At 36.1% G+C, this 24,943-nt stretch overlaps 1 protein-coding gene across 16 annotated transcripts in view; it reads left to right on the top strand.

Moving 5' to 3' along the window:
• Window positions 1–24,943, top strand: part of MIPOL1 (mirror-image polydactyly 1) — a 188,567-nt gene that overhangs the window by 101,761 nt on the left and 61,863 nt on the right. Inside the window, exon 13 of one of the 16 annotated variants that reach the window (XM_072038476.1) lies at window positions 17,312–18,087. The exons of the other annotated variants lie outside the window; for them this stretch is intronic. Coding sequence (XP_071894577.1) covers window positions 17,312–17,455 — 144 coding nt within the window. The 3' untranslated portion in view covers window positions 17,456–18,087. Of the gene's footprint in view, window positions 1–17,311; window positions 18,088–24,943 lie in introns of those variants that run through there. 16 annotated transcript variants of the gene reach the window in all.

Raw genomic sequence — 24,943 nt, 5'->3', positions numbered from 1 at the left:
ACTTTGAACACGCTGCTGACAATCTGGATAAGAATGCACAAACATTTTTCTTCAGTTGGTTCTTCCTAGACACTTTAGCAGACAGAATAGGTGCAGTTGCAGGCTTAATTACTATTGAACAGAGCCTTTGCTTGTGCTGCACCCAAATCACTTACAGGCTGTCTTACAGGTTGTCACTGAGATTAGACCCAAGTCTGCTTAGCTCTTATCCATGCTAGAATGATTACTCACTTTATGGCTGGTATTTTGAAGCAGTACAGAACACCTCAAAAGATCTTAGTATAAGCTGGTGCATCATGTTGTAAATGAACACTAAAATGAGGCCATGTACAAATCCAGCAAAAATAATTTTGTCCATGTTCCACTTGAATGTTAATTTTTTGCATTCCTTTCTGCTAAACTTAAAGTATCTCCAAAAAGTGGCAACTACATTCTTAATAAGTTATCTTCTTACCAATTGATACTTTTGCACTGATAGATATTTGTATTCATTAACAAAAATATCTTTGTAGCAGTATACAAAAGTTACAATAATTCCTTAAAAGTAGCATAAGCTAATAATACAATATTTTCCTCTGATGGAGAATGAGGGGAATAAATGATGAAATGCAACACTTGCCATTTACTGAAAGTCAAGTCATCCAGAATCCCTCTAGAAAAACAGTCTTCCAGAGTCTGATAAATCAGTTGTAAATGAAAGATTATCTCCCTAGTATAAGGGAAATGAGGTTTGACATAAGATTTTGCATGATTTTTCAGAGGGCAGGTAGTGATCTCTTTAAGGGGCCATATTTTTGCCAGGGCTGTAAATAGAAGGTGGTGGTAGTAGTAGTAGTAGTTCTGTTCTTGGTTTACTAGGGGACAGAATTTTGAACCCAGTCAAGCCTTGGGTTGTTACTGAATTGAAGAAAACAAGCTGATGTACCAGAGTTTGCTGCATCGGTTGCACTGGTTGTGTCACCTTTCTTTATCTGTAAGTCTGTCCTTTCACTGACAACATTGTCTCACAAGGTAACCCTGTGTGTATGTTGTTCTTTTCACAAGAGTTGCTAAGGATTTCTTGGACTTTGTTCAAATGAAAGACCAAGCAGTGTTGTATCTTACTTACTGTGACTTTGAGTCAAAATTATTTCAAAGCAAAGTAATACATGGAGTAGAGTGAATGTTTATAGGCAAAACGATATTTGTCCAGAAAATTATTTTGAGAAGACTTGCTTCTGTCTAATTTAGTTATACTTTTCCAAAGTATTGTGTATCTGAAGTAATTTTGGAATGTTTCATATTACCTGTAAACACCAGCACAAGAATGGCACTGCTTGTGTCTTAACAGACTGAACAAAGAGCATCCTGGCAACAAGCGTTTGTTCACCTTACCTGATGAGTTTGTCTTCCTTCTCTCCTGTTAACAGATACTGAACATCTCTAACCAAAGCAGATATGTTTATTGAACTTTAATTCAGTTTTAAGCATTAAGAAACTCGCCCTGTGTTTGCTGTGCACTTTCATCTGCTCACTAAAAATTCCTCGGAGGTCTGTTGCTTTTTATTTGACAACCTTCAAATCCATCTTGGCATCACATTACACTTGACAATCTTAAACATCAACAAACTGTTTGTATACACTATAAACGTCTCTTTGGCATCGGGGATGATGTGGTAATTCAGATCTTTTGTCTGAATGTTTTATATTTTGTTTCCATTTCATATGCGGAAATTGTCTTCCCAGTGCGTCACTCAATATTATTACTTCTGGTTATCAGAAGTATTATTTCTAATGAATAGTACTTACTGTGCTACTTACTGCAGGTACTTACTATGCAATATTTTGTTTTCAGGTTATTTTAAATCTGGACTATCATTCTCCCGCTCATCTAGACTGCTTCCATGTCCTCACTTTTGCACTCTGTGCAAAGAATCGCCTATTTCATGATAGTACACTTCTGTGACCATGACCTTTCTATTGACATGGCCCTCTCATCCATGTTTTTCATTTAACCATTCTGTAATTGCACATCTTATATTAACTTCATATGTTACAAATACTATGCACTTTCAGGTACCTGCTTTTCCTTCTAAAAGGATAGATTTCACTTTGCATGGTTGATTCACTTGATCACTGTTTGCCTTCCTGGAATTTTTTTCTTGCTCAGTGGCACGTCCTCTTGGACTTACAGTACAGTAAGATCTGCAAAAGATTTACATTTTTTTCAAGTGTAAATCTTTTGCAGCATTTTTATATTGTTTTCTAAGCTGCACCAAAGTACCTCAAAATTGGAGTAATCTGCGGCAGGTTGCAGATATATGTATTCCAGAAATATATATCCTGAAATAAACAGACCTTCTGAAATTGTAAAAAATTTTTAAAAAATCTATGCAAGCATCCTGTGGCCTTCTAGAAATCTGACTGCTATGTGGTATTTTGCTCCTTATCTCCTTAGAAATGACACCCATGCTTTAAACCCATGACAAGAAATTAATGAGTTCTAAATTACACTGAAATCCATCAGTATAGTTGTATTTGGAATCACAGAATCTGATACATAAGCAAAACATACTGTAGAAACCACAATAGTGTTAGAAAAGCTGTTCATAGAGAAAGTACATTATTAAAAAACAAAAACCCCATTAACTGTAATGATAAGCTTCATTGGTATCAATGGCATTGTTACCTGCTCCAACCTTGGTTCATTTTTCTTTCATTCTCCATAATAATATATTAATAGTAGTACTACTTTGAACCTCTGAGCTAGTGTCATGTTATAGAATCATAGAATATCCTGAGTCGGGAAGGACTGACTAGGATCATAGAATCATAGAATGGCTTGGGTTGGAAGGGACATTGAAGATCATCTAATTCCAACTGCACTGCCATGAGCAGACATGGCATCCACTAGATTAGGTTGCTCAGGGCCTCATCCAGCCTAGCCTTGAACACCTCCAGGGATGGGGCAACCACAACTTCTGTGGACTTCTATGTTCCAATGCCTCACCACCCTCTGAGTGAAGAATTTCCTCCTAACATCTAATCTAAATCTCCCCTCTTTTAGTTTAAAACTATTCCGCCCTGTCCTATAATTATCTGTCCACAACATTAGTTGCTCTCCATGTTTTTTTATAAGCCCTCCTTAAGTATTGAAAGGTCACAATAAGGTCTCCCCAGAGCCTTCTCTTCTTCAGACTGAACAGCCCCAGCTCTCCCAGCCTTTCTTCACAGGAGAGGCACTCCAGCCCTCTCATCATCTTTGTGCCCTTCCTCCAGGCCTGCTTTATCAGATCAACATCCTTCTTTTGCTGGGGCCCCAGTCTTGGATGTAGCACTCCAAGTGGGGCCTCACAAGGGCAGAGCAGAGGGGGACAGTCCCCTCCCTTAACCTGCAGGCCACTCCTCTGGTGATGTAGCCCAGGATGCAGTTGGCCTTCTGGGCTGCAAGCACATACTGCTAGCTCATGTCAAGCTTTTCATCCACCAAAACTCCCAAGTCCTTCTCTGCAGGGCTGCTCTCAGTGAGTTCTTTTCCCAGTCTGTACTCATGTCTGGGATTGCCCCAACCCAGGTGGGATTGACCTTGCACTTGGCCTTGCTGAACCTCATTAGGTTCACCTGGGTCTACTTTTCTAGCTTGTCCAGGTCCCTTTGGATGTCATCCCTTCCTTCTGTTGTGTCAACTGCACTACTTCGCATGGTGTCATCTGCAAACTTGCTGAGGGTACACTCAATCACTTTGATCATCAGCATTGATAAGGATATTAAACAGTATTGATTATCAAGTCCAACTCCTGGCTCCACACAGACCACTCAAAAATCAAACTATTTATCTGAGTGTTGTCCAAATGCTTCTTGAACTCCAGCAGGCTCAATACCTTGACCGTGGGGAGCCTGTTCCAGTGCCCAAGCACGTTCTTGGTGAAGAACCTTTTTAAATCATCCAGTCTGAAATTCCTCAACACAGCTTCAAGCCATTCCCTTGGGTTCTCTTGCTAGTCTCCAGAGAGAAGAGATCAGCACCTGCCCCTCCACTCTCCCTCATGAGGAAGCTGCAGGCTGCCATGAGGCCTCCTCTCAGTCCGCTCTAAGCTGAACAAACCAAATGACTTCAACTGCTCTTCATATGTCTTTCCTCTTTCATTTGCCACTATAAATCATGTAAAATTATAATCCGATACTATAAATCATATTTCCAAGCATAGAATAGAATCATTCAGTTTGAAAGGACCTTCAAAGATCACCAAGTCTGACTGCCTCACTACTTCAGGGCTAACCGAAAGTTAAAGTGTGTTATTGAAGGGCATTATCCAAATGCCTCTCAAACACTGACAGGCAAGGGGCATCAACCACCTCTCTAGAAAGCCTCTTCCAGTGTTTGATAACCCTAATGGTAAAGAAATTTTTCCTCGTGTCCAGTCTGAACCTCCCCTGGTGCAATTTTGTGCTACAAATGCATTGTATTCAATCTCTCAATTTAGATGTGATATTCTAAATCTGAAACCATTTTGTATGTAAACCAGTAACTGTTTTCTGCAGTGTTTAAAGAAGCCTTTAGTATTAGTTTCTGTTAATAATATAATCCTTAATCTTCAGTGGTTTTGCTCATGGTTCTATAAGTAACCACCCACTGTGGCTTTACAGTGTGAAAGAATAAAATAAACGTTCCCAACATCGCATCTTAAGACTTACGTTGGCATAGTTTTCAAAGATGTATCCACATAGTACTCTAATAAAGCAAAGCAAGTACCAAAAATATTTAGCCAATGTTAACTTTTCACTTTCTCACAGAGGCTGAGTAATAAATGATGCTGGAGACAAGATAACAGATTAAACAAATGAAGAGGAGGAGTGATATTGTCTTGTATTACTTTTTATTTTACAAATTTTTTTATACATATGAAATCATACTAATGCATGTATAAAGTGTGATAAACCTTAATTTAAAGCCATTTTTTCTGTGTCTTACTGTATACCCTTTTTTTTATATGCTGCACAAGAAAATGATCCTCTTGTGTTTGAGCAGCAACTGTAAACAAAATCATGAGCCTGAGTGCATGATGACATGTTAGTTGTTTGTCCTACAATAAAATGTATAAAATGTAGTAACCTAAGCTCTTGTGCAAAAGGCAAGCTACAGGGTCATTAAATAGCAAAGGTCTTGCTCTGACCCATCCATGACCTCCTTATCTAAAATGTCTCTCAGAATTGATAGAATCCACTTTAGATCTTGGGTAGAGGAAACCAGGGATGGGATAAAAGATCAATATAAGTATTTCAGAATCATATGAACATACTAAGGGTAATTTTTGGTCTTCGTATGTTTAAGTTTATCCAAGTTTCTGTTCAGAGCTGGAGAATCCCATGCTAGCAAGTGATTATATAAAGTACTGCTTGGAGTAGAAGGGGGACAGATTAAGGATAATACTGAAACATTAGGTCTTATTATGGTCTTAACGCTGTAGACTAACCTCAATTCAGAAGCCCCAAGATACTATTTGTTTGCTCCTGTTTGTCTGTCTGTCTGCTGTAACCTGAAAATCTTTACTAGTCTGTTCCCAGGTGAGAAACTTCTTTAGCTTTTAGAATGAGATGAAGTCAAAAGAAAAAGTGCAGTAATGTGCATAGGCATCATGTGCTTGGAGGAGTCAGGGCTTGATTTGCTTCTCCTTTTTAACTGCCATCTGTTTATTTGGTCTGGTGCAAAAGCATATTTACAATAATTCCCTATGATTTTAAATGACTATTATTCCCCATAAATAAAAGCAAAATCCTGATTTGCCTTCTACGTGTGTGGCCGTGCAGAGGTATAAAGGAAAAGTGGACTCTGCTGTTCACAATTTTACACTGCACAGATGTGTTGTGAGATGTGTTGTGTGTTGTAGATTTGTATTTCTATCCTGGCATTATAGAGGTCTTTACAATAAATGCTTGAAGAGCAGAAAGAACGAATGGCGGCATTTTATTTATTTTAACCTTTTTATTTTTCTTCTCTAAAAGTTTGCTTTGTGAGGTAAAATGTTCTTCATCTCTTTTCTGGCAGATCACAGCTTTTCTGATGAGATACACTGGCAGCAGAGCTTTGGCTTTTCTGTAGGAATAAGCTTTAGAGTACTAAGTTACACATTAGGAGTTGAGTTGTAGATTTGGTAGTAATTCTTAGTTTCCAGATCTTAACCATATTTTAAAAAAAAAAACACCTTTTCAGGCTTACTGGTGTTATACCTATTCTGGAGGTAATATATGTTTACTGATTAACACAAGCACAGATAGAATTTTGGCATATGAAGTACTTAACCATGTTTTACATGTATGTGGTTTGTAAGATGTCAGAAGTGTAAAGTGAGGTTCACATCAGCGGAGGCATATCAATGCATTAGGATTTCAATTCAACATATTTTACATGAATCTTCATATTTAGAAACACTGCGTGCATAGCTGGCTCCATCAAGTAGCTGAATCAAAATTGCTCGATACAAAGGGGAAAAAAAAAAGTTATTCACTGGAAACATTCAAAGAAGGTCTGATTTCTCCTATAAAATATGTTTTCAATTAAAACCTCAATTTTTTATGCCTCCAGAATTCAGCCAGCTGTGTTCTTATTTCCAAAATTCAGCTTTCATTACTGGTAAGGTAAATATATTTTACAAAGAAAAAGCAATAAAAATGTGAAATTAGAAGACAGATGCCTTAAAACTTTGACTAACAAGTTGAAGTAACAATGTTATTGTTTAAATAAGTACATATCACATTTCCTAAACATGGTATTGATGTGAACTGGTGATTGTTAAGCTGCTAAACAGCCAAATTTGCAATTAAAAATTAAACTCAAAGACTCAAATGTCATTTTATACTTAGATTCAATACATAAAGAAACCTACTGGGACTTTATTTTCTGAACTGTGTTTGTTGATACTGTTCTTTCCATCTCCAAAATTGGTTCTCTGCTCAAAAACAGAGGTCATCTTTCCCAGTTTTACTAAGTATGTTCAGATTCTGTTCAGTTTCATAAATTTGCCATTTCCTTGTGGATCACAACGAAGACGATTATTTCAATGCTTGCTTGTATTTGATTATTAAAGAAATAACTGTGACGCTGGAGGGGTTGTGATTTGCACACAGAGTTCTTTCTTTACAATTATATTGGCCACCCATTCTGAAAAATTTTGAGAACTTATTTTGAATACATCAATACAATTTAAATTATTATTTACATTGCAAGCATCATTTGGACCACGCTTTCAAATAGTGAAGGTAGTCTTGTAGATTAAGCCCTGATTCAGTGTACATACATAGCAGTGATTGTTCCAGAGAGCAGTCCTCCTGACACTAACAGTTACTATTATAAGATCTAAATTTTGAGAAGAAAGGAGCCCTTTCTTACTTTGATCTAAGCTTGTGAGTTCCACATGCACTTGAATTTTAATGGAGGTGGGTCTCAAATATACAAAGCCTCAAAGGTGGTGCCACACACATTTAGGCTGTTATAACAGAACTCAGAGATAGTGGAAACTGTTGAAATTTGTTTTCATAAACTAGGTATCTTAGAAGATACAAGAAGATCTGGTAAGCATACATTGATGCTTCGCTAGTTCTTTCAGAAAAGCTCAGACCAGAACACGTTCTAATAGGAAAAATCTTTGATGCCCACATTAAAAGACTCTATTATGCTTTCTCAGTTTTAAAAAAATAAATAATAATCATATTCCTTCAAACTCTTTCCATCCAAAATCTCATTATGGACACCTCTACTTTAACCATGCTTCTTAACTGAGTTCTTTGGGGGCGGGGGGGGAAATGAATCACAAAAGACTTCATTGCCATGGTACTATAATCCTTCACCCCATCTCTTAAAAGGATGGAACTATTTACTGCAGGTTTTTATTTTAAAAAATTGAACTGTGCTTGCCCCCACTGTTCAACAACTGCAGGTAGTTTGAATCCACTACTTGGTGTCAAGTAGCTGTATTTTGAAGAGACATATCAAAGTTTTTCTTTGGAAAAGGAGCAGGTAGGCTAGAGGGGAGACTGAGTGCACCAAATACTTCTTTTCTTTTTTTGTAATTAGACTTTTTGTTAGACTTTTAATTATTAATTATATGCTAATAATTAAGAATATCCCATGAAATGAATTAGTTCCATTTATTATCTGCTTCTATTTCTTACAGCTGAGGTGTAATTGTCTTAGATGTTGGAGGAGAGAGAGACTGAGGGTAGAGTGACTGAAATCTTGGAAATGCTGCTGATAGCTACTTCCGTTTGTAGTTGCTGAACGGCAGTAACAACAGAAACACTCATTTTCCAAACTAGATAAAATAAAATCTGTTTATCTAGCCTGTTAAACCTGGGTGCCAACTTTCGAACAGATGCAGTTTTAAGCTCTGTAGTTGCTAAATCCTGAAACATTTGGTGTATAAACAAAAAGCTAACATCAAATACAGCATTGCTGCAAGACATAGTAATGGTGTATATATGCTACATTCACACAAAATAGGGAGATGATTGCTTTTTTTGTATGTTGCTTAGGGTTTTTTCTTACGTTAGAGTATTAAAACAGATATTAAATTTTATCATTAATGCAATGCGTGGTCTCTCTTCAAATCCCCTTAATTACAGATTGACTCCAAGGATTACACAGCGTGGATTTTAATTTTAACTGCAACAAAAGGAAAAGCTGCTTAAAAATTATTCTTGCTGAGTGACTTCTTGGACCACAAAACAGTTTTTTACATCTTTTGACAAGTGTTGTCAATTTTTTAAAAACATTAGAACAGAGTTAAGTGCACCGTCAAACTCCAATCGTATTGTGTCTACTTCCCAAATAAAATGTTTTATTAACTTTGTCCTCACGGAGGAATGTCTGCTTCTCATATTCTTGTTTTTTCAGTTATCCTTTTGGAGAAAAAGGCTCGTAGTCTTGCTGAGATGTGTTTATGTTTGAAGAGAATGACATCAGACTTCATATTTCGTTTCTTTAGTAATTTGAAAAAAATTTCCAAGCAAAGTTGACGTTGTAGCAGCAGCAGCGTATTTCACACCCTTGCGTTGTTCCCACTTTAACCTCTGTCTTTAGGGCTTAAGAGCTCCACTCTGAAAACTTCATTCCAGCCTGAAAGTTAAAATAGCATGTCTCAGTCCAGAAACAACATTTTCACAAATTGGGGCCTAATCCAGTAAGCCTCACTCAGGAAGCTACTTCTGTGAGTACATATTATTCATAAGAGCAAAACTTGCAGGATTAGGGCCCCGTTTTGTAATCTGAGGGTTTTTTCTCCCCATTTCTCAATGTGAAATCAGCTTCTCATTTTGTTTGTTTCACTTATGAATGCTCATTTTTTACGGTTAAAGTTCTGTAATACTTTTTTACAGTTTTACTGTACTTCTCATGCCAGGTCTTCAAGACACAAGAGGGAAAAAAAAAAAAAAAAAAAAAGTAGTTGCTCTCCAGAGCTGCATCAAGTAATCAAGTAATAGTAAGTGTCCAATGCTGAGTGTCTACAACTTCTCTTGAAGTTAGGTGCAGCTGAAAGTGCCCCTTGTCTTTCAAAATGTGAATGTGAGTTTCTTGCTTCAACAATCAGCCCCTTTTGTGACTGAGTATTAACTTTCTATACAAAAGGCTAGAAGGATGAGAAATTAGTTTTTGGCCAGGAGGTCACTGTAGTGCTGAGGAATAAATCTGTTATTGCTGTTTAATAGTATTTAGTAGTTTAAGTTCCCCTAACTCCCATTTGTTAGCCTAAAACCTACTTTCTGAGCTTTCCCAAACCTGCAGGTGAATAACACCATTTTTGCTGCGTCGTTGTGTGGAGTGAAATTTTTGTTCTTTACATGGGTTAGTTCAACAAGCATTTCTTCCCTCTGTTTTCACCTGCCTCTGAATTGTTGCTATCAAAATGCTTAATGGCTTTCTCTGTTAGCGTATTAATGCATTTTTTTTAATGGATCAAATTAAACTATTGGTTTGTATTACAGTCAAGCACAATTCCTTTCTATTTTAACAGAAAAGTATTTCTAATGCAAACCCATAAACACTCTAATTTATACACAATGTTGTCTAATTTCTCCATTATGTGCAATAGTCTTAATAGTATATGATTTTTGAGTCATGTGTGCTTAATGCAAAGGCCAGAAGTAGCAACAAATGAGGCTAAATTGTGAATACACTTGCTTTTTATGGCTTTTGCTGCAATGTTTGCATGCGTAGGTTAAGAAGTGTGCATATGTGTGCAATTTAATAATTTGTTAGGTGATTCACGGTACTGTGAGTAACATTGGCTGATGACAGAAACTTAATGCTTCACATTTGTTACAGTTGTGTTCTGTTGGCTAGATGCAGCAAAGTTTTGCATGTATTATTTGCTAGACTTGTAATAACGTATACAAAATAGTGTGTAATTTGGACATAAAATGGCCTACAGGGAGTAACAGTGACTGGTTTTTAATATATAATTTAAATTTGCAAGTCATCTTTTGAGGACTATTCTGTGAGATTGTGAATGTTTTTGAGAGCCCTGGGAAGTTAACAGGATGAGGATGCTCAGGGCCATTCAGACAGGTCCTCTGATAAATAATACTGTCTCTTTACCACACACTTTTGGAAAAAGAAAAATCCTGCTTATGTCCTAAAATAAATAAATGTATGCCTGAGCTCTGTCTATCTTATGAAGTAGTTCATGTTTGTTTAAGTTAGAGCACAGGACACGCAGACAGTCTGGTGTCTGGTTTTTGAAGCGGGGGTGTGTAAGCACCTACGTCAAAAAGAAAATCGTTCAGGAATCTGGAGGCTGAGACTGACAAGAAAAATCATCCTTTGCAATAAGCAAGGCCTGATTTTGACATATAGTATTGCTGAAAAGAACATATGTCTGCAGCACATTCACTGTTGATAGAGGTTTTGAGGCTCGCACCATTTTCCATATAAACTGTCATTCTTATTTTCTTGATCTAGATTTTAATATATAGATTATGAACCAGTTCTGCTTTTTGAGGCAAGGTGTGTTGCTGGGGCTGTAGTTTCAGTCCAAATGTCACCATCTCCAGTTAGTGCACCAGCCTTTTAAAATTATATTGGGACTGGCTGTAGCTGTTTCATTTTTGTCACCTGATCATTTTTTTTTCTTTTTTTTCTTTTTTTTTTTTTTCACATTGATTGCATAAGTGAAGACTAACAACATAATTTCTGGGAATTAGGTCAGCTCCATAGTTTTTCTCTAGTTAGTACTTCAGGGCTGCTGAACAGGATGCACTGTTTCCTGGAACAGCTCATTTACAAGCAAGTGCTTTTTCAGTTCTGTGCGTATTCTTACACAATAATTGAAAATCAAGGTTCATTCTTGTAGTTTGGGGGACTCGGGGTTTTTTTTGCTTTTTGTTTTGTTTTTATTTTTCCTCTTATCCACTGGGTTAAATCTCTTCTTTAATTATTGCGAAATCCCCCAGCTGTCTTTAGTTGAACCTGAATCATGAAAACGAGGAGTCTGAATTACATTGGAGGAAGAAAGGGTTCAACTTATAGCATGGTGCTTGCAGGTATGTCAGAGGGCACTGAAAATAAAATAATTAGAAATAGAATGGCTCTTTCTCATGCGACTGATTTGTAGTTGGCTACGTCTGAAAAGGAATGAAAAAATGATCTTTTTGCTTGCAATTTCCCAGACAATACTATGAGCTCCAAGTTATTTTGAGGTGGTGAAAGGTGAAACATTTGACATGTTCTTTTGGGGCACTACTTTAAAAAAAGAGAGGGCGGGAAAGAGGCGTTGCCACATCAGAGTTAAGGGTGTTTGTGGTTGTCCGTGACAGCGGCTCCAGTTTTAAAACACCTGTGTTTACTTTCCAGCTTTTCTCAATCGGCCTGAAAGTGGCCTAAGAATGGCACAGACAGACCTGCACTGTGGCTGTGTTGCCTTTGCAACACACGTACACACAAAAAGAAAGAAAAAAAAGACAGAGATAAATCTCTTGTTATGCAGCTAATCATTAACAGCATTTTTGTGCCTAGCTGAACTTTTCTAAATTTTCTAGTCTATCAGATTGTGTGTATATATATTTTTTTCATATCTCTTAAGCTATTTTTTTAATCTTGCTGGTCATTCTTTTCCTAGCAAAAATAGAACTAACTTAGTGGGATTTATTATTACTAGTAGTACTAGTGGTAAAAATAATACCAGAAATTTGTAATTTTGTTGCAAAGTGATATTGCATTCCAGTATTTAGACATATATGTTCCGGTGTGCCAATTAAATATATATATATATATATATATACACGCACATTATGTATATATATATAACCCTATCTCTGCCACCTTCCCTGAAACTTATCTTACAACTTTTTTCTGAGTAGAACTTTGCTGGACAGAACCCTAGTATTTGATGTATATTAACTTTTTGTAATGTCTTAGCTTGCATTTTGTCCTGCAAATGCCCTTGTCTAGCCGAGGGTTATACAGTTAAGTTTAAAAAAAAAAAAAAAAAAAAAAGTTACTGCTTTCTCTATTATTATTTTTTTTAACTGATTTGTCATCTCTTCTACCTTTCTACTTCAAATGACATTGCTGATTGTAGAAATATGTCTGCCTCGTAAATACAATGTTGTGGGCTTTCGGTGGAACACTTAACATAGCTCTTTTTTTTGTTTTTCCTGTGGTGCAAAGAAAGAAAGCAGTGCTGATAGAGGAATGATTCCTCCCTTGGACTGATTTCTTCTTGAAACTGTCTATCAAGCTTATAATTTTAAGGTCACCATATTGTGGTGAACAACATGAAAACCTTTAACCAAGTCACCTAACCTAACCAGAGTACTGGTTAATACTGTTGATCTAACACGTTGATCTAACATGTTGATGTTGATCTCATCAGAGCATAGTGGAAACAGACTGGCTCCCTCCAGACTGGGCACTCTGGATAAACAGAAATTGTCCTAGAATGATGACCTCTCCCTTTGTGCTGTGCAGCAGAACTTCCACCTCTGCTTTCCCAAGCAATATGAAAGGCAGGGTGGTAGCAGTGCTATTTCATATCAGTAAAGGAGGCAAGCCAGTACCTTGAATCAGAACTGGGAGGAACAAGAGATCTAAAGAGTTCACAGAGCTGATTTCAGTGGGGCTTTGAAGAAAATTAAATGGTATGTCTGAAAGCTGGGGAAGCTGCCACGTTTATTGAATTACCAGGTGTAGATCTGTTTTAAAAGCAAGCTGGGTAAGGACAATATATGAAAGGGAAAGAAAATGTTTTGTGAATGTAACTGCCTTGTTCTGAAGACAAAACTGAGATCTTGGTAAGAGAGAGGTAAATAGGGAGCTAATACTCAAAATGTTTCTAAGTGTTTTGGATACCTACCTCTCATGAGTTTTAATGGTAGTTAGGTATCTAATCCACTTAATTTTTTTGTATCACACTAAGTAACTGTCTACAGTTGCCTCAGCACCTCTAAAAATCTGATAGTTGTTCACTTTTTGACCTCTTAAAATTACTCCCTGCTCCCTGTAAAAGCTAATGGTTAATTAAGAGCAAAATTAAAGACTGCAATTTCAGAGTCAAAACTTGAGTGACCTTGAAAATGGAATTGCCTCTATGAAATACATTTATTCAGTTTGTGCTTCATCTTGCTACTTTGATTTATTCTGTGAAACAGCACTGAGGAAGAAGTTATATAAAACTAATGTCAAAACAGGATAAACCTATGGCTTGTTGATTTAGTCATGTAATAACCATGTGTGTGACTTCACTGTGTGGAGTCTCAGGCTGATTTAGATTTACATGTGCATTTCAGATTTCTATGATATAAATTTAGTATACAGCTGAGGAATGCAATCATGAGTGAATTTTTCTATTATTCTACCTTATTCCTTTTTTCATGTTTTTCACTAACTTCCCTTTTTATTCAGTCACCTGAATTGTTAATGCCCTAGGGAGAATTCACTCTCTCCTATTGCTTCAGGAACTGTCACGAAATTCTGACAGAAGAATTTCTTAACCTTCTACTCAGTCTGCTTCTCAGTCAGGAAATGGTCCTACCTAGAGCAAGACCATCCTGGATTTAGAAAAGTCAAAACCAATTTATTGTTTCCTCCTACAGTCTTAAGGTGGATTCTGTCTGGTAAGTCACTCTAGTTGTTCACTCAGGGATTTATAGCATTAAAATAGCTGTGAAATACCACAGAGCCTTTACAGATTCATTGCAGATATAAGACAGAATCTGCTATCTAAGAAAAGGCATAATTATGTGGGCAATAGACCAATTGTCAACTTTGGGGATGTATACGTAAAGGGGTACAGTTTTTCATGTGGGTGCTGTGAACAGCCACACGTTGCTCCTCTCTGATCTAGACTGTGTGACAGTGTTATTGTGTTGCAAAGTCCAGCACATGATACCTAGCATCTCACCTGGAAATACTGCTTCACCTAGACTCTTGAGAAGAGTTTGGGCATTTGTAGCAAATCTGCAAAGTGATTTCTTGGGGTCTGTCCTAAATTTACCATACTTCATGCTTTTCCTGTTCCTGTGCTGGGATCACACCAATACTGAAAGAACTCTTCTATCTGAAAGAAATAAGGCCAAGCAGGGACAAATACAGGTGAAATCTAGAAGTTGCAGTATATGCAGGGTTTGTTTGTTTGTTTTCCTACTCAACAGCACATCCTTTGCTTGGTTGTTGTGTTATGCTTAAATTTATTTTGGAATTTGAGCTTCAGGGCTCAAATCAAGCAATTTCATGCAAAAGTCTGATGACATTCTTGAATAGTCTAGAGCTGGTTTTGTAAAACCAGCAAGTATTCCATGCAGAAGCTCTGTCACTATAATTAATGACTGTGGTTTCTGTCTCAGGGAATAATTTGGGAAGAGGTTGTTTGTTGCATAAATATTCCCTCCTAGCAGGACACTATCCACAGCGCCTCCTCTAAAATTATTTTTTATCAAAACCATTTGTGTGACCCAATACAGCTTTAATTTGGTAGAGGCTTTGATACCACTGATCTTGGATATCTTGCTATAACTGAAATGTCATGAAATATCATGAATATTCAGTTCAGCCAAGACATGTGTCAAGATTGCTGTAAACATTTTCCTTTACTCACTATTCCCTCCTGGACCAGGGGTAAGGAAACATCTTAAAGGAAAGATACAGATTTGTCAGCCTTGGCACTGTCTCTTGCTGTCTTTCCAGGGAATATCATATCCTCAGAAGAGTGCACAAGTGCCAAGCAGTATATCAGAACCTTTGTGTATCTGGTTCTACATCGACTACATGTCCATGTTTCATCATGTCTTGTTTCACCTGTTGTCTTTTTCAAGATGCAGTCTGAGGGAAACCAAATGGTTTATTTGTTTCTAAAATATGTTAATATCTGAGATTTGCAAAGTTCTTCATTCTTGTTTGTAAACGTCACATAGTGGATTTGGTTTTCTATATGCAGTGCTTGATTTGGGAAAGTTATGTTCTTAACCACCTGATACATCAAACACTGCCTCTGATCTACTCGAGGAGGTAGCCACCTGCAAGTTTTTACTGCTATATATACTTTATTTCTAGAAGCTTTGAGTCTTCCACTCACTGTAAAAAAATAAATAAATAAATAATATAGAAATTCTGCATTACTCACTTTTCAGTAAGAGAGCAAAATGAGATAGAGGTACACATATGCTCTAGTTATTCTCTGTGTTTACAGCAGTTGTAAATACAGTGCATGAGAAACAACTGTTTAAAAATGTCCTAGTTTGCAAATGTGAGGCTCATCTTCATCTTCATGATGACCTTTCATTATTCTGTTCTTTTCATGTGTACCAATGTGACTGGAAGCCGTCTGTGGTCTCTAAATCACAGCTTCTTCTGGATAGAAATCATTTCTCAAGAGAACACTACATGAGAATGCATTACCTTAATTTTTAATATAGTGGGGGAAAAAAAGAGGATTTTAAATGAAGCAAGTAGTTGTTTACCATTGTTTCAAGGTAAAAGAGGCATATATGATTATGCCGTCTTAGTTTTCCAATTCTGATTTTTAGTAGCTTTCAACAGCTACTAACAGAAGAATAATGGTTGGGTCCCTAAGAGGGTTCTCTCTCCTCTTCCGTTCCCAGTTTTCATGGAACTCAACATGCCACTCTAGGTAGATGTGGGAAGAACTTTTATCAGTAGTCGTTACAGTTTAACAGGAGAAAGCTGTGCACAATATGTAACTACTACATAAAGAAACAAAAAGTTAAGTTGGGTTTTGAAGGGTGAGCTGGAGGTGTTGTAGTAGGAAGCTATATATAGGTAGAATCCAAGAATTTTATGAGGATATTGGAGGACGTGAGGATATTATTACACTGAAAGGTGATACAAGGAAAGTGTAAGATACTAGGTTGTAGTTTCAGACAAGGCTTCCTTAGTATTGAGTGTACAGAAGACCTTACTTGGTTTGATTATTTTTTTACAGATGTGCTTTTCCCCAAAGAATTGCAAATATTTCAGTAGGAATACAAATTTTCTTTTTTTATTTTAAATTTCAAAATGCTGCATATAGTACTAGAACTGCACATTGTATGTAAAATAAAAATGTAAAACTGCACAGTCTGTCTTAAAGAGCTTCCATCATTTCTCTCTGTTGCCTTTTTTATGCTACATTTAAAGTGATGACATTAAGCCTTGAAGAGTTTTTAACTTATCAAATTAAAGTCTACAATTTTCATTAGTTTTTAATAGTTTGAACACCAACTATCTGTGGACATATTTTGGGGAGAGAAGTGGAGATTAAGATGTGGTACTAGATATAAATTGATGTTGAAAAGATACTGGCACTAAAACTACCTCTCATAGTTTTAAACTCATTCACTTTTGCATTCAAAGATTCATTCAGTGGCATTTCTGACGTGGATTTTTTTTTTTAAGTTAAGGAGAAGTGAATTTTATTTCCTGATACTTGGAATAATTTGACTTAGCTTTAGAAGAGTAATCTGTTTAATACTAACAACTTTTGTTCAATATTAAAAACTTTTTAGATAAGTTTTCTCTATGTAAATGCTTCAAAATAGAAAGGTTAAAAAAAATAAAAAAAAAAAAACAAAACACAAGTTTTGTCAGATAAAAGAAAAGAAGATTTGGAATATTTTTTTTTTCTCATGTTATGTTCTACTCCTGTGTTTTGACCTGTGTCTGAGAAGCACATTGAACTTTTGTGTTCTTCTCTTTCATTTTTCCATACAAGTTTATCTTGTCTCTCTTCCCACATCTTACACTGTACCTTCAGCATCACTCAGCTTTCTTCTGTTCCCTATTCTCAGAAATGTTTTCTTTTGTCTTCCCTCATTGTTTTCCTAACTTATCCTTCCTTTTTTTCAGCCTGGATGCTTGTTTCTTCCTCATCTGTCTCAGCCACTTCATTGCGCCAAGAGCCTGAACATCCCTAAAGACCTTTGTCCTGTGCTAAGAGCTGTACCTAAGATACTGGTATTTTCGTGTGTGTTGGCTTTAGTTGTTCTGTGAAGCAGAAAGATTACTTCAGGTCCCCACTAATCAAGCGGAAAATGGATGACATGAGCAAGATGTGAAAAGCTCATTGGTAGCCCCTGGAGAAGTATTACATTCAAAGTTGACAAATTACAGGGGATTTAAGAAGTGCATGATAGGGCAAGCAAATGGTCTTGCTTTCAGCAAAGTTGTTTGTCCGAACATTCATCCTTTTAGGAAGGCAGTTTATTTAGACAATAATTATGAGTATTTTGTAGATTTACAATTTTTGTATGTTATTTGCTATGCATGCAAAAAGCTAAACTGAAGTAGCCAGTTAATCAAGAGTTAATCTCAGTTCTGGCATTTCTGAAGTAAGCATCTTCATTTACTCCCTTTTCTCTGAAACAGTACGTTAACATTTTTCATTACAGGATCATGTGTGCTTTATTTCACAGTATTCCTGCTTCACACAGTATCCAGAGAACAGCCAATCAATATATTCTTTTTTTATCTTCTTTGTTCATTATGTGTGTCAATCCCTTGTTTACTGGATACTGTTCAACCTTTCCCTGAAAACAGAATTTTGAGTAACCATCATGGGGATTTTCTGTAGTATTCAATGTTATAAGAATCAAAGGTTTAATAAACAATGATATTAATGTGTTTCTGCAGGACTGTTTTCTTTGTGCTTCATGGAGAAACCGAGGCATGAAGAAATTAAGGTCAAAAGTACCCACAGTTTTTGCAGACCTATTGAAGACATACACGATGTTACCTTTGGAATATTTGTCATTCATAAATTCCCAGCATTTAAGGCCAAGCCCAGAAGCCATCTTTACATAATTTAATTGGTTTTAAGATTATTGATTTCACCAGTTGCGCCTGTATTGATCCCAGAAATGTGTTTGTTTAAACATACTTTCTGGAGAGGTGTCTAGGTGGATGTAAAAAAATTCCAGGAGAAAGGGAGATCACTATTTCCCTTTGATAGTTTGTCGTAGTGATTCAAGTTGTGCTTACTCAACTAGATTAAAAAATCATTCTTATCCTGTATTTTCTGTCCATTTATTGAAAGACAATGACAAGCAGTAGTGAGATAAAATGATTCTGTTCCTGGTACTTGATTTACCTTGTTCCAAATTAGCACAAGTATCACTATAGAGTTTTAGTGAATAGACATATCCTTGAGATTTTAAAAATATGTACAGAATAAGCTCTTTCACTACATGCCATTTTCCCTACTGCTTACATGACCAGTGCAGCTCCTTTCTGTATCTACTCTGGGTTTTTAATATCCTTGTATGTAAAAGCAGATGCATTTTATAGCATTGTTCCTCAGTGTCATGCATAAAATACAATTGCCTTAATTGCTTCCTAGACATACTTGTATTTTACTATGTATACACCAAAAGACTGCATCTTACCAATTTTTCCACAGCAGTTCACTCACCTCATACTGAAGTCCAAAATCTTTTTCACAGTCATTGCTTTTCATAATACAGTTAACCCTTTCTATGTGCGGCCTGTGTCTACTGTTCTTACACTGAGAGTTTTTGGTTTTATTAAAACACACTCGACTTGAAAAGACCTAATAATCAAGGGACCCAAAACGTTGTTTCATCATTATTTACTTACTTTGTCATTCATGAACGTGACTAGCTGTGTTTATCTGGTTCTGAGTAATTGAAGAATACATTGAATAATAGTATGGCTAGTACTGATACCTGTGCAACCTTATGAGTATTCCAGTATTATTCAGTGATGATTGCCTCTTCAAACATGAGGTTTTGGTGTGTGTTTGTTGTTGTTGTTGTTGTTTGTTTGTTTGTTTTGTTTTGTTTTTCTGTTTATTTATTTATTTATTTATTTTTATTTTTTAACTGTTGGCCCATTCTGAATCCATTTATGGAGTATTTTCATGATGATGCAAAGTGCTTATTTCTTTTTTTTTTTTTTTTTTTTTATCAGACTGCCATGTGATACTATGTTAAAGCCTGACAAATCTTTGTGTGACATCTGCTACTAATCTCACAAAGAAGGAAATCATATTTGTTTGACAAGACCTATTTAAGCAAAAATACCCTGACTGGGAGAAATTATATTCTTTCATTAAATTGTGTATTAAGTTAAATCCAGTGTTTTCACTTTTTTGGCCCAGTTTTTTATCCCACTAATTGAAACTGGACATTGTCCAGACATGGATCTTCTCTAACAACTCTGTAACACCAAAAGTGAAAACTGTATGAATCAGTAAATATAAAAGTTATTCCTCCTTGAAAACTAATGAAATGCTTATTAATTTTGTACAAAAATGTAACTATATCACCTTGTTTTTTAACAAATACATAGTAATTTATATGGTGAATACTACTGAATTGTTTTTGGTTTGTTTTTTGTTTTTTTTTTTTTTTTTTTACATTATAATTTGTGACATAGGTATTCCAGTGTTGGAATGGGTTTACGCATTCCCTGTTCCTCTCATAATGAGAAATACTTATTATCTGTCTAGCTAATTTTATCAGTTCAGAACTTCTACCTCTTAGGATGTTTTTTCTTCTGTAGTGTTATGACTTTTTATCATTTGTTTGCTTCATTTACTTTGTACATGAAAGAGAAATTCTTCTTTCTCTTGTTTGTGAGGTCAGTTATTCTTTATATCCACCCTTAAATGAATCCCCGTTTTCCATCATATGCTTGTATCCTTTTTTTTCCTGATTTTGAAGATCTTTGTATATTTGTGAGAATGGTTCTGTGTGTGTAAAGATTCTGGTGGTTTTTCAATTAATTGATAAATAATTAGAGATGTTATAATAAATCTCTGGTACGGTGATTAACATCTCTTGTTTTATAATGAGATACAGAATGTTTACCTAATACTGACAAATAATTTGTGTGTTTTTTTTTTAAGTGTATAATACTGATTTATAGTTGCTCACATGAAATTTTCAGCATGTCTCCTAAGATTAATTTTCTTATAGTGCCATTATTTTTCTTTACAAATATTATAGATAGGTGCTGAAGAAAAGCTTGTCCTATGCTCTAATTAGATTTTCTACCCAGCAAATCTTTCTTAAGTGATGTTAGTTGGCTTACTGACCTGTACATATTCAAGTGCTGTGGTTCTGTGTTACTGATCACTCCAAAAGGAATAATGGTCTGGGTTTTGTTTTCTAAGGTGTCATAATCCTTTACTGCCTCTCTTACCCTTCCTATTAATCAGAGATTTTAACATACCTGTTGTACACCAGATTTCAGTAATGCTGACTATATAAAATTTCTTCCCATCAATTAGAATTTCCTGTTGCTTCTTATCCAGATTCCTAAGATCAATACATAAACACAATTGAAGAGATTATTTTCATTATATTCTTTGCCACATTGGTTCAACTTGCTCGTTAGGTTCTGAATTTGAACATGTACCTCATTTGCCTTCCAAATAACCTCCCCTTGTGTTGCTGGTTTAATATCCTGGCTGCTCCAGCTAGTTTCCAACTGAGAAGATTAGCCTCCTACTTGTGTGGTGTGGGCCGTCCTGTTCATGCAGTCCCTTCTTTCACTGATGGGCTGTTTCACAGATTGAAATCCACTTCTTTTCAGTCCTGGATGACAAGCAGTAAATACTGGAAATAAACTTTTTCACTTTTGATATCTGTGGATAGCCACTTACATTTTAATTTGCCTTTTAATTGTTTTCAGTGCAGATTAAGCCTTCAGTAATTTAGTCTTAGGTCTGATGTATAGGCGTTATATAACATTTATGTTCTTTTTCTCAGTGACTTCAATTGCAGCTGTGAGCACACAGTACTTCTGCAGATTAGACACAAGGAACTTATCTTGCACAGTCAGAAAATGGGTAACATACTGTGAATCCCTCTGAAAACTTTCAGTTAAGTCACACTGAGGTACCTTAACCAAAGGACAGATGGATTTTACCCATGCCCAACAGGATGTGGTTCCATTAAATACAAAATGTATTTTCTCATGGACTGCAGTCTCATTCCTATGGCAGCAACAGAAGAAACAGGAATAAGCAGGTAACAGCTCCTTCACTGGACAGGGATGATTCACTCCCGGGTTTAGGTCCACCCTGTGCAACAATTAGGAAGTTTAGAAGACCCAAAAACAAACAAACAAACAAAAAACTAACTGAGCATGGTTATGCAGTTAAAATCACAATGCATTTCAATGCATTTGTGCTGCTTACCTTAACACTGGCATTTCTAACATCTCTGTCCTTGGCTCTAACTGGCATTTCTAACATCTCTTGTCCTTAGTAATGTCCTGCTAAGGCAGGGGCCCACTTACCAACCTTCAGTTGTCCAAAGACCTTTGAGCCACTCATCCAGGTTCCACTCATAGCAAATACAAAGAGGGGTATATATCACCAAAGGGCAATTCTTCTTCCCTTTGGATAATGTGGAAGGTAGGACAGAAGAAATATATTTTGGCGGTGCCTGGTTTACTTAAACTTTATGTGGCTGAAAGTAGGGGAGGTGAATAACACCATTTCTTTGTGCAGGATTTGTGTGCCTAATTATATACCTGTCTCTGTGTATAGAGGTGGTGGTATGCTTGTAGATGGCCTTAGGTGTGCATGACTTTGTACACCTATATGTATGCAGTGTTAACTTGTAGCTGTGTAACACTACATTTCTTCTCTACTTATAGTACTTCAAAATAAATTTTTCATCAAGCCTTAGGTGTGTTAAGGTTGCATTTCTGAGCTACTGAATTCAGACCAAGTTAATCTGTTTTTGTTAGCCACCAGTGAGAACCAGTAGTCCTGTCCTGCAGAATATCTCAGTAAAAATGTGTTGTACATGCAGAAGTGATAAGGAATTACTCTGGTTGGTAAAGAACAGCACTTTGAGCTGAGAACTTCTCAAGACCTGGTATATTTAATGGGCTTCTATCTAAAGCTTGATAATGCATTAAACAGCAAGAGGTTGTCTGACTTTTGTCCTTCATTGTTTATAATGAAATGGATTAAAGATGTGTTCCCTGAAAATCCATTGGTATGTTTATTCTTTTCCTTAATCAGTTGCTAATGATATCTGGTGTTTTGTTTTGTTTTGTTTTGTTTTCTGGTGATTCTTTTTCATTTGTTTTGTGGTTGGTTTTGTTTGTTTGTTTGTTTGTTTTTAAATACATGTTTAGAAGATTAGCCTAACCTTGAGACAGGTTCCCTAACATTGTAATTCCCTCTTATATGTAAAAATACTAGGTGTAAAACCATTATTTACTATTTTAAGAAAATGTTCTCCATAAAATTAAATTCATAAAATGTGTACCTGCATAGGAGCATTTTTTCAAGACAATAATCAAGATTTAATCTTCATTCTTTAGCAGTGCTGCTTATTTTTTTTCCCTATGGAATAGTAACTGCAAAATACATACGTTAAAGTTCTGTTATAGGAAAGATGATGTAGGCTTAGTTTAAATTACTGTATTTCCTGACACACTTTTGGAAAGTTAGTTGTTTTTCTTAAGCAATTTGGTTGAATGCAGTAATAATGAAATAGACCCTTGTGTTATCAAATATAATTTGTTTTTGTCAATCAATATTTACTTACCATGGATTTTTTTACTGAGCTGTGAAGCTTATTGTTGATACCATCAACCAGTTTTAATGTTTGTAACAACAAATATTTCAACCTGATATATGATGATAATGATATCTGTAATTATTAGGAAGCAATTATTCCTGACAATAATCCTCCAAAATATAATGAGGACTTAAAAAAAAATAAAATAAAATAAAAAAATTGAAGAAAATAAAACAAACAGTGGGGTATGATAGTAACTCAGTCAGAGGAGTGGTCACCTAAAGTTGAAAAAACATTGCTGATTAAAGACAGCTAGCAGTTTGTCTAGCAGAGATATAAATTTTGTTTTGTACAGAAGGGCTTTTTTTTCAGAGAAACTGGCAATTTTACTGCAGTCTGGTTGATGTGAAAAGTAAGACTTTTTCATGGGAGGTTATGTATTACCTAGCTATTGGATACAGTTCTCGGAATTTTTCAGAATACCACAGTACAGTAAATTACAGAGAAAATACTAAGTTTTACAATATGATGTTTTTTAAATTTATCTCACACCATTAAGCCTCAGCAGACATTCAGTATTGAGTGTTTCTTGGTGGTATAAATTAGACAGTACTTTGTATCCCCTCAGGAGGTACAGCATACTGTACTTCCATGTATGAAAAATGATGGGATTTCAGTGTATCTTCACAAATTAGGAACTAAGGCTGGCTCCTAAGTTCACTGGAAAACAATACATTTGGGGCCTGAACTTATGAATTCCTTAATTTTGTGAGTACCGTCTTCCGGGTATTAGGTTTTAGTGCACAGGTTACTCATTGTATTAACTCTGATACTTAGAATTAAGGGAATATCTTTTGCTGAAAACAAATGTTACCAGCCATCAGGATTCTGGGCAAAGCAATACTAAATTAAACCAATGATTTATACTCTTTCTTATAAAAAGTCAGACGTACAATGAAATGTAGAAAGAAAGAAAGAAAAAAAAGTGATCTGAGGAAACAGAGCTTGATTTCTTAATATTTAACTTGATATTCTCATAAATTTTTCCTGCTGTTTTGACCTCTAGCAGTAATAGTCATGGACATTCATATAGTATTTCATTTCACCTGAGGCTGTTGATACTTTAGTCATCCGAAACAGCTTCTTCTAAACAGTGTCACTAGGATGTAGTTCCTCCCTCAAAGGGGAGTGGTCTTTTGTTAGATTATGTAAATCAAGAAACTCATTCATTATCAGCGCGTTACTAATTCCTGCCTTAACCTGTAGAACCAGGGATCGAGCAGCTCTTTTTCTGAATACAGCAAACATTAGAAGCTACTGTTCCAGCGTTTGCTTTAGTTTCTTGGGGTAATTGAATGAAAGTAGATTCAAATCAGCAGGGGATTTGTTTGTCAAATTTTGCAAATCAGGTTCCAGAAAATGAAGTTTTACAAGCCCCACTCAGGAGTCCAAGATACCAAATTCACTTCAGCTTTCGAAATAATGTTCATAGTGACTCTTTCAATCTTAATTTTGATTGATTACTTACCAGCATAAGTTTATACTAAAATCCTTTGTCCACTTTATCCCTTGCTCACCTTTTCATTCTTTTCATGTCAATTATTAACACTCTGACGTTACTTGTTGCTGCAGTAACTTTGTTTCAGTGCAGCTGTTGCCAGGTGAATTTTCTTGAGAGCTTGATTGTCACATTTACAAAGATTTGATGAGATAGCCGAAAAGGTCCATTTCAGGCAGCAGTCTTCAACGTTACCTTTTCTTAGGGGACTGGCCTGGATGTTTCTATGCAGTTTAGTGGAAAGCAAATTACAAAGGGAAGCAGTGTACCCACTGTGATTCCTGCCCATGGGCCCTGGGCTTTCTGAGTGAGTTAGGTATCACCACATGGAAAAATACATCGGATTAAGTTCACTGGGACAGATTCGCTGTGGCCTGGTATAGCAGAGGTTTGTGAGAGTCTCAGGAGGCAGAATGT

The sequence above is a fragment of the Anas platyrhynchos genome, chromosome 5 (assembly GCF_047663525.1).
Source record: "Anas platyrhynchos isolate ZD024472 breed Pekin duck chromosome 5, IASCAAS_PekinDuck_T2T, whole genome shotgun sequence".
Taxonomy (NCBI): domain Eukaryota; kingdom Metazoa; phylum Chordata; class Aves; order Anseriformes; family Anatidae; genus Anas; species Anas platyrhynchos.
Note: the sequence above shows the minus strand (reverse complement) of the source record. Positions and strands in the feature narration are given on the sequence as shown.